The sequence below is a fragment of the Lagenorhynchus albirostris genome, chromosome 2, assembly GCF_949774975.1.
Source record: "Lagenorhynchus albirostris chromosome 2, mLagAlb1.1, whole genome shotgun sequence".
In the NCBI taxonomy this organism is placed as follows: domain Eukaryota; kingdom Metazoa; phylum Chordata; class Mammalia; order Artiodactyla; family Delphinidae; genus Lagenorhynchus; species Lagenorhynchus albirostris.
The window spans coordinates 132158374-132173626 of NC_083096.1; the positions used below are offsets into that span (position 1 = coordinate 132158374).

At 34.3% G+C, this 15253-nt stretch overlaps 2 protein-coding genes across 9 annotated transcripts in view; one reads left to right on the plus strand and one right to left on the minus strand.

Moving 5' to 3' along the window:
* Window positions 1-12445, plus strand: part of ITGB3BP (integrin subunit beta 3 binding protein) — an 87003-nt gene extending 74558 nt beyond the window's left edge. Inside the window, exon 8 of the mRNA XM_060139863.1 lies at window positions 10896-12445. Coding sequence (XP_059995846.1) covers window positions 10896-10903 — 8 coding nt within the window. The 3' untranslated portion in view covers window positions 10904-12445. The remainder of the gene's footprint in view (window positions 1-10895) is intronic.
* Window positions 12446-13812: 1367 nt separating this feature from the next.
* Window positions 13813-15253, minus strand: part of ALG6 (ALG6 alpha-1,3-glucosyltransferase) — a 60476-nt gene continuing 59035 nt past the window's right edge. For all 8 annotated transcript variants that reach the window (XM_060139867.1, XM_060139865.1, XM_060139864.1 and 5 more), the window contains one exon: window positions 13813-14990. In XM_060139867.1, the coding sequence (XP_059995850.1) occupies window positions 14793-14990 (198 nt within the window). In that variant the 3' untranslated portion in view covers window positions 13813-14792. The remainder of the gene's footprint in view (window positions 14991-15253) is intronic.

The window sequence follows — 15253 nt, forward strand, 5'->3', positions numbered from 1 at the left end:
TTAGTCTGTGTTTAGGATCTTTAACAAAGCCAGCGATGAGTTTGCAGTGGAAAGAGCTAGATTCCCTGCTGGTCAGTTCCAAAGGCCAACTGGGTCATGGCAGGGCAGCAGCCATGGAAAAACTCCTCCAAAACTCATGTGGGAAAGGAACTGAGCAGGCTTCCTGAGCCATTCAGTTGGGCAGCTAACTCCCATTAGGGTCCATAGAATTTAGGAGCATGAAGGCAGCTCTTTCCTTAGAAAAGGCTTGAGATCTCTTCTGATGCTGTGTAACTGGATTATAATGTGTAACTGGTTTTCAGTGGTTTTAATCTCTACTAACTTGACAAGTTTCAGAGGATCATAATGGGAAATTGGAATATTTATTATTTCCCAACTAGAGGAAATCTTTCTTCTATATATTCTGTGGCAGTGGTGTAATTTTTTTTTTAATCTGTAATTTCCTAGAATTAATTAGAATTAGGCTTTACATTAGGCTTGTGAGGAAGGGAAAATTGTAGAACAAATAGGTGAACTGTCACTGCTAATAATTAATGGGAAAAAATTTCCCAAAAGTATTGTTTCCTTCCCTAAACATTGATTAAGACATTAAAGTTATTTCCACATGTTAAAACAGTCATCTCCTTTCAGTTATCCAGTACATACTGATTCTTTGTGTGTGTCTGCATGATCAGCCTTAAAACCATTTTCTAGTATTTTAGGCATTAAAACTGACTTGCCCATTACCAGGTGTTCCCTAAGAACTGAGTGTTCATGCATAGAGGAGATTCTATCACTAAATCATGCTTTAAAGTTTCTAATAAGCATTGATTATTTGTTGTGGTTTAAATGAAAACTGAGCTAAGATATATTAAATATATAATATTTATATAAATTATATAGAAATATATATATGAAAATATATGTCATTTTCCATTTCTGTTTCTTGGCAAGAGCTACATTAGCTCTTAATATTTACTGAGGTATTCAAATCTTCATTAGTGTATCAACTTATTTTTTAAAGTAATATTGCCTGAAAAATAGATTGAATTTTTTAATTTGAATTTGAGCTAAATATTTTTACAGAATATTTTTCCCTGTTTTTTTCTCTGGTTCCTAATATGTGTATTTTTTAATATTAGTGGGATTTTTTTTTTTCGGTTAAAGGTGATGGACACCAAACACATGCATGTTATATGTAAATTTCTTTGCTAAGTTAACTTTCACCCCCTTCTATTCATACATTTATAATTTAAGAGGGCTTTGTTAGTTTTTTTGACAGTTCAAACTATTTGCTTTATATATTCCTTATTTGGGGATCTAGCCTTCATCTTTTTATAAAAATTTCTAATTAACTCTTTTCTTTTACTATGCTGTTACCCAGAATTATTTAAATTTTAAAATGTTTTGAGAATCTCCATAATATTAGAAACTATATAGTCACAAATTACATAATATAAAAATCAGCCCTATGTTTTGGATTTGTTTTATTAGGTAATTATGAAAATGAAAATAAACAGATTACTTGTTTCACTATCAAAAGAATGTCCTTCAGGGCTTCCCTGGTGGCACAGTGGTTGAGAGTCCGCCTGCTGATGCAGGGGACACGGGTTCATGCCCCGGTCCGGGAAGATCCCACATGCTGCGGAGCGGCTGGGCCCGTGAGCCATGGCCGCTGGGCCTGCGCTTCCGGAGCCTGTGCTCCGCGGGAGAGGCCACGGCAGTAAGAGGCCCACGTACTGCAAAAAAAAAAAAAAAAAAAAAGAATGTCCTTCAGATTCTTATCAAATTTTCCCAGAATAGTTAAAATACACAATAACAGAAGAATTCCAACATTTATGCTGTCATTGCACCTTTGAATTGGTCCTTTAGTTCTGTTTATTTTTTTTCATTTCAGTGCTTGTTTGTTTAGCATCAGTTGCAGTCTTTATTACAGGCAGAGAAGTATAATTGTAAAGATAAGACTCTAGTGTTTTAATTAAATAGACATCTGACACACATTCTAAGGCTTTATATAAACTATTCCAGGGAAATTTAAAATATACACAGTAACATGAAAAGGTACACTAAGATTTTCATAGTTTTCAGAACTGGACCTTACACATTAGGGAATGCCTTGATAGAGCATATGAATAAAGAGGACCTCCTTTGCTAACTACAAATTTCCTAAACAAAGGAAGGCTTCTTTCTTTTTTCAGTTACTTAGGAAGTAAGCCTAACTTCACTTTCCTTAATAATATTGGCTTTATGACTATTAGAAAAATAATGAAATGAAAGGTTCTTTTTCTGTTATATTTGGATGTGAATTTTCAAAATTATTTTTAATTTGTTATGCTGAAGATTTAAAACATATGACCATTCAATGGGTTGATACAGATGGAATGTCACATTATCATCACATGGGAAGGCATGAAATTTATTTACTTTGCATAATCAACCCCTACATAAAACAACTTGATACAAATATTCCTGAGACAATAGATGGCATTATATTGTACTTGGTATTTTCATTTTTTCTGGAGATATTAGAAAATACCAGCATTGTTTGTCTGTGACTAGTACTTCCAGTAAACAAAATGTTTTTTAAAAGAATGTAAGCAAATTATAGAGCAGTTGCCAAGATATGAAATCTAGACACTTAAGATATGAAATCTAGACACTTAGCTTCAGTCCAAAACATATTTTATCTGTTTTGAGAATAATTGTGTAGGTTGAAGTATGCATAATTTAAATGAAATGTAACCATCTGAACTTTACATTGTTCAAAAAAGTTGATTGTTTCAGCTGTTTATAATACAAAATATTTCAGAATTTCTAGCTCTGGCCTTAAAAAGAAAAAAGCACAAACTATCATGTTCTGGCTTTCTTTAGCTAACTTACTGTCTTCTTGCATTGTAAAATTCATCTTGGTTATAGGATTTTGAAGTTTTCAAATTCTTGGACCACAGGACAAATTTTAAACTCCTTCTGTTCTAAGACTATAAAATAGTTTGATATTGCCTTTTCATTCTAACCACCCACTGAAGTATTTTTTAGCTTAAAAATATGTTGTTCTTTCCCCCACTCAGTCTTGAAAAAGTATTCATCATATCAGCTAAATAATTTTACTCCTAGAAAACTTCTACCCTTTTATTTCTGTTATATCTTAACATTAAGCAATATCTTTTTTCAAACAAATACTCCAATATTAAAAGCACTGAGGTTTAGACATGATGAGAAACACAAAACATGTGTTTTGTGTTCAAAACACAAAAATTCCCCTATGCTTTAACATTCTTATGTTTATGTTAACACTCTTATGTTTATCACCAGATAAACATTAGTTTATCTGGAGATAAAAAATAGAGATGTTAGTTTTGGTGACACAAATACACATTAATGTACAACTGTAGTCCTCAACTCTTTATAAGGATTCAGTTGTCACATATGCTGTATGTGGGTCATACCTTTTCCTATTAATAAATGTTCATGCTTTTGCTTTACACTGTTCATCACTTTTAGAGCTACATTTCGACTGCTTACTTGAGATTTGTCTAGGATTTAAGGAAAAACAAACTGGTTTATTACTTTTCAAAGCCTTTTAAATAATTTCTTCCAAGATTTAATTTTTTTATACTTTACTAAAAGTATGATGCTTTTATCTTTTAAATAATTAGGTAAAATAATTTAAACCATAGATTTTAACTCATTTAATAGCAATTATGTGTTTAAGAGGTGTAAATATAGTAAATAACTTGCTATCAGGCATTACAAATATCCAGGTGCTCTGTATGTGCTGATGACAACAAAATTGAAATGAAAGACAGTAATAATTCTGACTGGTTTTCTCTGCAGAAGATATTGATTATTTGTGTGTGGTGAGAGATTTGGAAAATTCAATTAAAGGAGTTGTGCAAAGGTTTCATAAATTTTCCTTCTACAGCATGTACACAGACATTGTTGCGTATTAAATCAATGCAGCACTTCACAATATATTTTCTTTGAAACATAAAAATAAATAACATTTAAACAGTTCTGCTTACTACAGAAACAAATTTTATTTTCTGTGAAGCATTTAGTCATGTGCTATCACTGACTCATACACATTTGCCAGCTGTAACAAATTTTATAGACATTTTCTCCAGAGACATATTTCATATACTATGAATTTTTAAATGAGCAAATGGTGAAGAAGGGATGTCAGCAATATAAAAATTGATCAGTTAAAAGATAAAAGCATAAGTAAAGAGATTTGTATGGTAGTCTTAATAGGTTTTATTAAATAAAAATACTATAAAAAGACAGTAATGAACAGACTGAAGACTAACTGTTCTTGAGGTGGAGAAAAATTATTCTGGCACATTTAGTAGGAATCGGTTTTATGTCACCTGACAGGTGAACATTTTTTTTCCCATTTTAACTCTTAGAGTAGTCAGAAAAGCTCCTCAAAGTGTTAGATAAATTCTCTAAGTGGTTTTTGTATTTTAAACACATGTATATAATAATAAAGCAGATATTTATAGTGTTATATAACTAATTATGTAGTTAAAAGCAGGACTTGGGCAATCAGTACATATTAGGTGTTTTTCTTACTCCAGCTCAGACCTCACATAGGCAGAAAGTAGTCTTTTTCATTCACACTGTTCATACCATATGCTTCAGTCCTCTGGAATCTCTCTCTCTCTCAGGACGCTAGGCTTCTCTACTACTTCTCTCTCTGCCTGGATTGTACTTGCTTCCTTCTTTGTCTAGCAAACTCCTGCTCATTCCTTAAGGTCAGCCTTCAGTGTCACATCATTTGAAACTCTCCCCAGCTCGCCTAGGTAAAAGGCTAAGTTGCTTCACTTCTAGGCTTCTACAACACTTGTCTGAATGATTATAAATGTATCATGTGATAGTGTATTGTAATTGTCTGGTTACAGGGCTCTCTCTGGGCTTCTCCTTGGCAAACAAACAAAAGTCTTATCTCTATACTATAGTCCCAGAGTTTAGTATAGAACCTGGATAGAAGGTCCATAATGCATATTCAGTGAATGAATAAAAACAAATGGCCACTCTAAGAATTTTTTAAAGGAATTATTTAGATATTTTCAAATACTTATAAATTGCTATTTCCTTACATGCCTCATTCATTTAATATTTATTGAATGCCTACTAGGAGCCAGGCACTATTCTAGCACTGGGGATACACTAATAAACAAGACAGACATAGTCCTGCCCTCAGGATTATAGAACCTAGCACAAAAGATGAATAATTATAATAAAACATAAGCACACGTTATAATAATAAGTTTCTTGGCAGTTTTCATCCTAAATTTTTAAATGTACGTTCTGAAACAGAATCAGGCAAATCTGTAGGCTGTTGAAACAAGAATTTATAGCCCCAAAGCTGTTATTTATAATGTAAAATAAAACTTTATGTGTAGGTTCTTTAATTTCATTCTAAGCATTTATTCTGCATCATTACTGTGACAACTTACTTTGCACTGTTTTCTGAAAAAAAAAGTCTTTTTTCTTTCATATAGAATTAATTATATGATCTTGATAGCTATGAATTCCTTAAAACCATTTTAAACCGAGGTACTGTTTCACCTTCATAATTAGGTTTAGCCTTGTTAGATTTCACTGTTTATTTTTCAGGTGGAAACATTTTAATTATATTATCAAACTTGGTATTGTCTGTCTGTAAAGAAAATAGGGACATTAGTTGAAAGTATATTTTATCTATTCTTATAAATAATAGGAAGGCAGTCTAACAAGATGTGTGAGTTAGAGGCTGTTGAAAGAGAACACTGTTGAGCTTACCAGGCTAGCTTTCAGAGAGGGCATATTTTTTAGTGAATATAAAGAGGGCCCTTAATTGAGTACCTTTAGTAAAAATAGCTAACTAAATAGTGAGAGGTAGGTTATAGTTTCTATAGGGCACATCTGACTGAACAAAGACATAACAAGTCAGTGAATTTGGAAATGTGCTGAATTAAGTAAATAATTACATATTAATTAGTTGTACCTTTCCTTCAAAACAATTCCTGTGGATTCAGCAATACAAGTAAAAATGATATATTTATAAATAGCTTACTATAACATATTAGCTAGAAGCATTATGAGTCATGATGTAACATTAGTGTTTAGTGTACCTGCAACTGAAGGTTCACAGTAAAAACTAGCATTATCCCAGACTTAGTGGCATCAATATTAAGATTCTTAGAAGCTAACCAGATGTTGCCTGTTTTCTCTCAGAAAAAAATTAATGCAAAAAAAGAATTCTATACTGAAAATACGTTTCTTTGGAAATGGTATCTCAAGTGATTAATATTATCTTCTTAACTAGCTGTTTTTAAAATATTTGCAAAGCATCTTCTACAGAAAATTGTATCACTTTCACTCCTTAAAATGTTCATTCTGTATTATACAATAAATAATAGCTTATAATAATAGCTAACACTTATTGAGCACTTTCAATGTGCCGGACACTGTTATAAGCACTTTATACGCATCCCATTTAACCTTCACAACAACTTATGTGAAGTAGATAGTTATTATCTTTATTTTACAGGTAAGGAAGCTGAGACACAGAGGTTAAGTACCTTGTACCAGAACCACTTAAGAGACAGAGGCAGTATACTAACCAGAGTAGTCTGGTGCCAGAGCCTGTGCTCTTGCCCACTACATGGTAGTAATCAGTGAATGTCAGGTTTCATGACTGCTCAAAGGTTTTAGATCCTATTAAGTTTTAAGTATACAATATATATACAAATACATACATTCATTCATTATAGGGTAAAATGTTTTATACAATTTCTGACCTATGGAAATCCAGCAGCAAACTATTAGATGGTTGTCATAAATACACAGTTATATACACACATAAATATTCACAGTCATACATTTGGCAAATGAATATACACATTTAATATATGACAGTCTCATTAATGAACTTTTGGGAAACTTAAAGAGTACTGAGAATAGCTTTGTGTTCATGGATTCTAGTAAACATCATCACATGTTAGGGATGTTTTTGAGTCTTTATTTTGAGTAGTACTTTCAAAAAACTTGAAAGAATTAAGGTTGACCTACTAGTCAACTTCCCTTTTAGTGGGAAGCAACAGAGAGAAATAACAGTGAAATGTACTTGACTACCTTTGAGACATTTCCCTGGGTTTTTGATCATGTTTTCTTCTCACCTTGGGTGCTTTCCTCATGATCTCATCCATTCCTTGACTTTAATTCTCACCTTAGTGTATAAGTCACCCTCCTCCTGAGCTGTAAACAATCTCAGCTCCCATACATTATTCCCCTAATATGCTGATTTCATCCCCCCCCCCATATTATCCCTCATTTTACCTTTCTAGGGATTACATTCATCCAGTGATAAGGCTGAAAACCTTACAATTCTGTCTGATCCAGTTGTCCCCACATCCAAACTGCTGCCAAGGCATATCACTTCCCAAAACGTTTACTTCTTGCCATGTCCACTGCGCTGGTTTATTCCTTCATTACCTCTCATCCAGATTATCTGCATCCTCATTGTAACCTGCCTCTCTGCTCTTTGATCTCGTTTCCCTACAACCTGTCCTGCTACTGAACAAATTATGCTTTCGAAGGTATCACTCCACCATATTCATAGTAAAATCCGAATTTATACCATCATTCAGAACTCTCCCCTGATCTGACCCCAGCTTACCTTTCTAATTTGTCTTTGTGCCTCAGTCACTCCAGATTATTTGCCATTCATACCTAGACACATTCCTCAGAAAGCACCTTTCTCATTTCCTTATCTTTGTTCTTGTCTCCTCTACTTGGCATACCTTTTCCCCCATCATCAAAATGTTACCTGTCTTTCAAAACCTGCTTATAACTTACCTTACACAAGGCTTCCTTAGATCCCTCTCTTCCATGTTCTTTTATACATTTGTCACAGCTGCCTTACTGGTATGACTAAGGGAGGATATTAAACTCCCTGATCTTGTCCTATGCCCTAGAAACCTCTGACAGTCACAATGCCCCTGACACCACTGTGGCCAGATTCCCTGTCTGCACATCACTTCTGCCCTCTGTCACACTTCAGTTATTATTCCTCCCGACCTATATTATTCATTGGGGGTAAGCACCCCGTATGCATTCGCTCCCAGAGCCTTTAGAAAATGGAGCCTTTATAAAATAATGTTACAATAAGAGAGACTGCATAAGGGAGACAGCAACCCATAGGCCACAGACAGTATGAAGACCAGCAAAAGAGGCGGAGAAAGCATGATTTGGGCTAATGTCGACGAGCGATGCTGAGATACATTTCCTAGAAACAGGGTAAATAAATCACTTGGTTAACAAAAGTGTGAGGGTTAGTATAAACAAAGCACTTTGCTAATGCCAACCTAGTATTCAAGCTAAGGATATAAGATTCATATTATATACATGAAATAATATAAGGCAAGCTATGATAAGTGATACAAGTTCAGACCCTTCTTCTTTCTAGGATTCTGTACAATAGCAAGTACAAAAAAAGATTATGAATCCAACGAGGATCAAAGTGTCAACCTGATTAGTGGAGGAATTAACCTCCAACATGGCAGGCCCTCTGGTAGAAGGTTGGGGTAACTAATGTGGACTAAGGCAGAAGTGGAACCTCCCCTCTCCCATACTGAATCTAGATCTTGAATCCCATGTGCTCTCCTGAACCTGAGGAGAAGGCTGGATCCTTGAAATAGACCCAAGTCCACGTGTGTCTATAACAGTAAAGACCACAGACCTACCTTACATGCTTGGTTGTAGAAGAGAGAGAGAAAATGGGCTGGTCTCCTTACAACATGAAATTACGAAGCATGAAGGCCAGCTGGACTTGAGAGTAGACAGACGGTGAAAGGGAAGCTGAATAGTGGGGAAGAAGAGTGTTGTGTAAGAATAGTGGCCGAATATGACTGGTAAAATGTGGACTACTGTTCGGGACTTCAGTCAAATTTGTCACTTTTCCATGGGCTGTAGGGAGCAGAAGAGTTGACAGAAATTTCTTCCTCTTCAGACGGAGGAGAGTAAACATTCTTTCCTACTCTAAGTACGAAATGAAGAATAAGCAGTAGTATAGGAATACACAACATAGACCGCCTTTAGGATAGAGTGATTAGGTCATTATTTAAGGGTTCATGATTTTAAAATCAGTTTTACTTATTCCACTGTACATAATCTCTAACAGAGGGCCATCCAAGACCCTAGTAATAGAAATGTTTGTATTTTACTAGGAAGCTGGAATTTGAAAAATGGGTAATGTTGATGGGCTGTGTAAACATACTAGGCAGAGATAACAGCATGAACAAAAAAGACAGAGAAGCAGAATGACTGAACAGTAGATTCCAGATATATCATTGACAGTTATGATCACCAGGCTAATAAATTAGCTCAGACTTTATTCATTAGGCGGAAATGGACCAGTGAAGATTATTAAGGAAGTAACAATCCAAAATACGTTTTAGAAAGAATATAATTGCTATATAAAGGATGAATTCTGTCAAAATACTGCTCATGAACTGCATCACTGTATGTAAATTTCTTTTCATTTGTGTTCTGAGATCTTCATCTCCAGAACCAGTATGACAGTGTAGAGAAAACAAACATGCTGCTGTTCCTTACTCTTGTGCTATGATATACATCACATTGATCGAAGTATTGATTTTTGCTGGATCCTAAATTTGGCCTCAGACTCTTTCTCAACACAACTGTCCTGGCAGCCATGATCAACTGATGAGACTTCTTTGCAGGGCCTGGCATTGTAACAGAGAATGGGATTTGGATTAGATGTCCAGCACCAGCTCTACTACCTACTTTAGCTAGTGGCCTTAAACAAGGCACTCGGTTCCCAAAACCTTAATTATAAAATGGGACCGATGCTGTTTACCTTGTGGATTACATAAAATAGCTTAGGGAATTCCCTGGTGGTCCTGTGGTTAGGACTTGGCACTTTCACTGCCAGGGCCCCGGTTCAGTCCCTGGTCAAGGAACTAAGATCCTGCAAGCTGCGCGGTGTGGCAAAAAAAACTAAAATAAAATAAAAGTCAAATTAATTAATTAATTAATTAGCTTAATTAGTACCTTTCCCACAGTAACTTTTTAATAAATGGCAGTCTTCCTTTCCTCCACAGTATTATCATTAGTTCTGATAACTGTGTATCAATAACCTATAAGGATATTAAGTGAACCCTAGGATGCTTAAAATCTTCTACTAGTATTCAGATCAGACTCAGCTCATGAGTTGGCAAAAGTTGGTTGTCAAGTTGGCAACCTATCTACTTGTAGGACAAGAAGAATATAGGTGGACTGTCATGAATAGGGAAATATAGGGGCCCACCACGTATTACTTATTCATAGCTGCCAATAAAAGCAAGGAAGGGATATTTAAGGAAGTAAAGGGTCCACATGCCCTATGGGAATATATGCCATCAGTTGCCATTGGGTGCTTTTTTCAAAGGCTTTCTCTCACACAAGTGTCCTAAGGCCAAATAGACAAGAACTTCTATCACCACTAGGAGTCCCCAGAGGGACATACTCTGAATAGGAATGTCAGTAAAGACTTTTTTGCGGGGGCAGCTGTTGGAGGAAACACCTGCTGAAAGGCACTGAAGGCTTATAGACAAAAGGCATGTAAGATTTGGTGTTTTCATTAGGTCATGTTGGAGTTTTAGAACCCTCTCGAAGTATCTCAAATCCATCTTCACATGAGGTGAAGAGTGTTATGTCAGAGTAGTCATATTGACAATTATTTGTGAAGGTGAATCTTGCTTTGAAGACTCAAAAATAAGTAAATGAGAGATGACCAGTACCTAACTAAACTAGGTACCAAATTACATAGTAAACGGGTGTTTAAATCATTTCTTAAATCATGTATGAGATGCATGTTAATTTGGAAACTAATTCTTGATGATTTAATAAGCATCTTTTTTATCCTGCAGGCATTTAGAAGAAATGCACTCACTATGAAAACGCCAACTTCTGTATCTGCCTGATCATATTTAAAGGAACAGAAGAAATGTTTGTAATTAATCTGCCCAATAAATACCAGATCATAGCACAGGCAAGTGCATGTCTAGATAAAATTTCTTGCAGCTAATTTAAACTTTCTACACGCACCAGTAGATAATCTCAACGTAAATAATACATTTCTTCTTGACCCTTTAAAGTAAGCCAACATGTAGAAGAGGATCTTGACTTATATTTTGTATCTCATATGCTTCTATATATTTTTAGCATTTGTGGATAGACTTAATAAAGCATTAATAAAAATGGCACCTTTGGTAGAGCTATATATTTTAAAACTCAGATTAAATCTAATAGTGGTATTAGGTACCAGTTTTCCCATTTAAAGCTCCAGATGTGTATTTATTAGATTCTTTTGAAAGCTTTTAAAATTTATAAGTTTATTTTAGCTATCTCAGGGATGAGTCTTCATTATATTCTAGTTATTCTTATGCTTGTAGAGAAAAAGTATTTTCAAACTTTTAAAATTTCCACATCTCCTTTTATAAAATATTGGAATGTATTTTTCAGTATAGACTTTTAAATATGAAGTTGTTTTTAAACTGAACTACACAGACTACTGAATTTAAAGAAAAGACATATCTCATGGAGCAATATGAGATCCCCTCCAAATTACTTTGAAGCATTATTTTAAATTTTTAATTTTCTAGTTTTTTTTGTATCATTTGTGCTGTCACAAAATAAAGGGGAAGAGAGAATCACAGAATTGATAGCACGTTTTTTTAAACCTTATATACTTTTCTTCGACCATTTCCACAGGGGAAAAAAATGCTATTCCCTTGTATAATATCTTATACAAATTGTCTTGACAAAATTTGTGTAAGGTATTACCATGTCATTTAATTCACTGTATCATGAAAATAAAAATACTATGAAAAATTTGAAACAAAATTTTTAACAAATTAAGGTTGAAAATAACTAATTTTCCATTTACAGAAATTTCAGATTCACCTCTTAAAATGAAAATGAGTTATTTTTTAAAAACTATTCATTGAAATGATACTAAACAGTAACTCAATAAAACTAACTGCCTTCACTAGTGATTTTATTGGTACTACTTAAATAAGGTTTTTAGAGAATCTGCTAAATATTAAGGATACTTTGTGATACAGTGCTAATAGAACATTGCCTAAAATATACCAAAAAGGATAATTCCTTTGTGTTCTACCATTGAAAACTTACCTTAGAATGTAAGCCAAAACATACAAAGAAACCTACATTAGTCAGGAAATAAAGGGTTAAGAAGTAGATTGGTTTCATATGTAATCCAAGTTATGTAGCTATTTGCTTAATGCTATTAAATCAGTTACTGTATGTTTGACCTCTTGATATACTAAGCTTTTGCCTTTCAGAACAGCTGGGTCGGCTAAGAATCCCTTCCCAGTTCTGTTCATTGTAGATCAGATGACTCTCGCTTTATCACCCTTGGAGGCCACATGAAGGACAAAGCAGAAAGATCCACACACAAAACTAATGTTTATATGGGCAGGGGGGCGGGGAGTGGGGACAGAAGGCGTGGGATACACTTGGCCCTGATCTTCCAATGAACATAACAGAAGAGAGAGACCAATTGAGACTTGAAACCATTGTGTTACTCCAACCATTATTTAGTTACATCCTATCCATCGCTTACTCTCTTTCCCTTGAACAGAGAGGCTCCTTTGGCTGCCTTGACTTTTGTAAATGTTTCACTTACTTAGTTGTGGTTTATCATTTGGACAGAATGCTACATCGGGGATTTTTCTCCCCTCCCTAAGGCTTCAAGACAAAATGACTTCTGTTGCCTCATATTTGATACATGAACATACACCCTGTTCTCTTCATTTTAAGACGCATACCTAAGTTTATTGGCAACAAAGAAAACTGCATTTTTCAGAAACAGCCCTGCCCTCTAAAATGAACTGGAAAATAACTTAGATCATTTTTTAACAGGTATATCAGTGAATAAAGTGAGAAGTCTTTAATTTTTTTGTATAAGCTATATATCTTTATATTAAAATATCCCTGTAATCCTGAATATAGCTGAGAGAAATGCTTTGGAATTGCCTATTTCTGATCTTAATTCATCACTGGACATTTTTGTTATTTTGGTACTTAATCCCTCAAAGTTCAAAGTGGACTGTTCTTAAACCAGTTTCTAATAGATATGAGATCCTTGACTTATGAGATAATTGCTACAAGTCTCCATTAAAGCTACAGTGTAACTCCATATGACTAGATTAAATCATCTGGAAATGTATTTTTATTTAGAATTCACCTATAAGATACCTTGAATATGGGTGCATTCTATTTTACTAATGTTTAAATAATACTTTCATTTTCAAATAATGTTTCTCTACTCCAACTATTTAGAAGTTGTCAGAACTTCCTCATCATTGAATTAAATCAACATCCTGTATTAAATGCAAGTTTTCTATTACAAAAAATAAAAAAGACGACACCAGCCAGCCAAGATGCTGACATTTGGGCACAGTGATTACAGATGGTGACCATGGACAGCGATGTTCCTGCTGATTCGGCAGCGATTCAAGGCTGCTTTTCTGTGCTGACCTGCCCTTTGAGTCTTTATGCACATTTGCTTTGAGAAGGAAATAGTTCTTGATTTTTTGCTTTGTCTAAACCCACTTCCTTTATCAGACTTAAAAACATATACCTTAAAAAAAAAAAAAAAAAAAAACATATACCTTGTTGCACCAGCCTGTAGGTGTCCGTGTCTAGAACCAAATTTTCTTTGTGTATATGTGTTTGGATTGCATTGTTTTAAAATATACCACCACTTAGTTATTATGCTTTAATGGCTTATTAAAGAAATATATTCATTAAAAACATGGGTTGATGGGGAAATGGTTATTTTTATTACAGAGACTGAAGAAAACATATCTTTACATGAGAATCTACAACATGGCTACAATAAATTATTTTTACCAACTGAATACTATAGTAAAGATGGGCTTCTTCTAATATAGAGTGATATAGTTATTAACAGGGCTAAGGTAACATGAAGCATGATATGATCAATGCATATGGCACTGGTAACCTTGAACCATGTCATAACAAAGAAAAACAGAAGGATGAACCCAGTATAAGGCCACTTAACTTAAACAGAATGATCCTGAAAGTTTAGAACTAATGATCATAAGTAATTAAAAAGACTTCATTCAAACCACTTAGATTTAAATTTAGGACAATTCATTGTTTAATTGCATTCAGGGAAATCAAGAGTTCTTGGAAATAAATAAGAACACAGTTTAATCTCTGCCTTGCTAAAAAAATTCAAATTTGCACATGTAATGAGGCATGTTCGAACTTTAAATAGTTTAAATTGCCTTCTCATAGTAATATAAAAGATTATCACAAATTTAATCCCTGAGATATAATTTCTAAAGCATTCTAAACTGTAAAGAAAACTAAATCTGAATACCAAAATTAGTGATTTCCTTCAAAAATAAGGGGCTAAGTTCTCCCGTTAAGCTCACTATATTTGCAGATTTTTTTCAAGACAACAAATTACAGAGTACATTTCCTAAGTAAACACTGAGATTAAGGACATGTTTCTCTTATTTTCCCATTTGAATAATAACTGAATTTAATAAAACTACAATATTTCTTGGCCACCCAGTAGTTAGAAAATAAAAGCCTCCATTGCTCTGGTCCCCATATACATTTATTTTGTGTAGACAACAATGACTTTTCACCATCTCCTTTCCTATAATTCCATGATTCTCAAAATGATCATTTCTTTTTATACACAGCAAAACTTTCAGAAAAGCTTGTAGCATTATTAACATTTTCACATTTCTTTGGGCATATAGCTAGTTGATTTTCTTCTGATTTCTTCCGTTTTTGGAATCCCACATGATTATAATGTTGAAGTATACCAAGAAGAACAGGAAGTTTAAGCAGGATACAAAACACACCAATACAGAAAATAAGTCCGGTAGTTTCTGAGGAGGATCCAGTGTGACAGTCATCAGTGTCAGAAGGACCATAGTGATTACTGAGATAAGAAACTGTAAGGAGGGAAAAAAAATGTTACTGCATAGGATAAAAGATGACATTTAAATGTACTGGTAACATTGATTTATAGTTGTAAGTGAGCAGAATTGAAGGGGAGAGCTGGAGGTTCAGTCTCTTCTACTAATGAATCTCAACCTCGGCTGTATGGAAGAGTCATCTGGGGGTTTTAAAAAAATCTCAATCCTCAGACCACATCCCAGACCAATTAAATCAGAGTTTCTGGGGTAGGCTCTCCAAGTGATTCCCATGTGTAGCC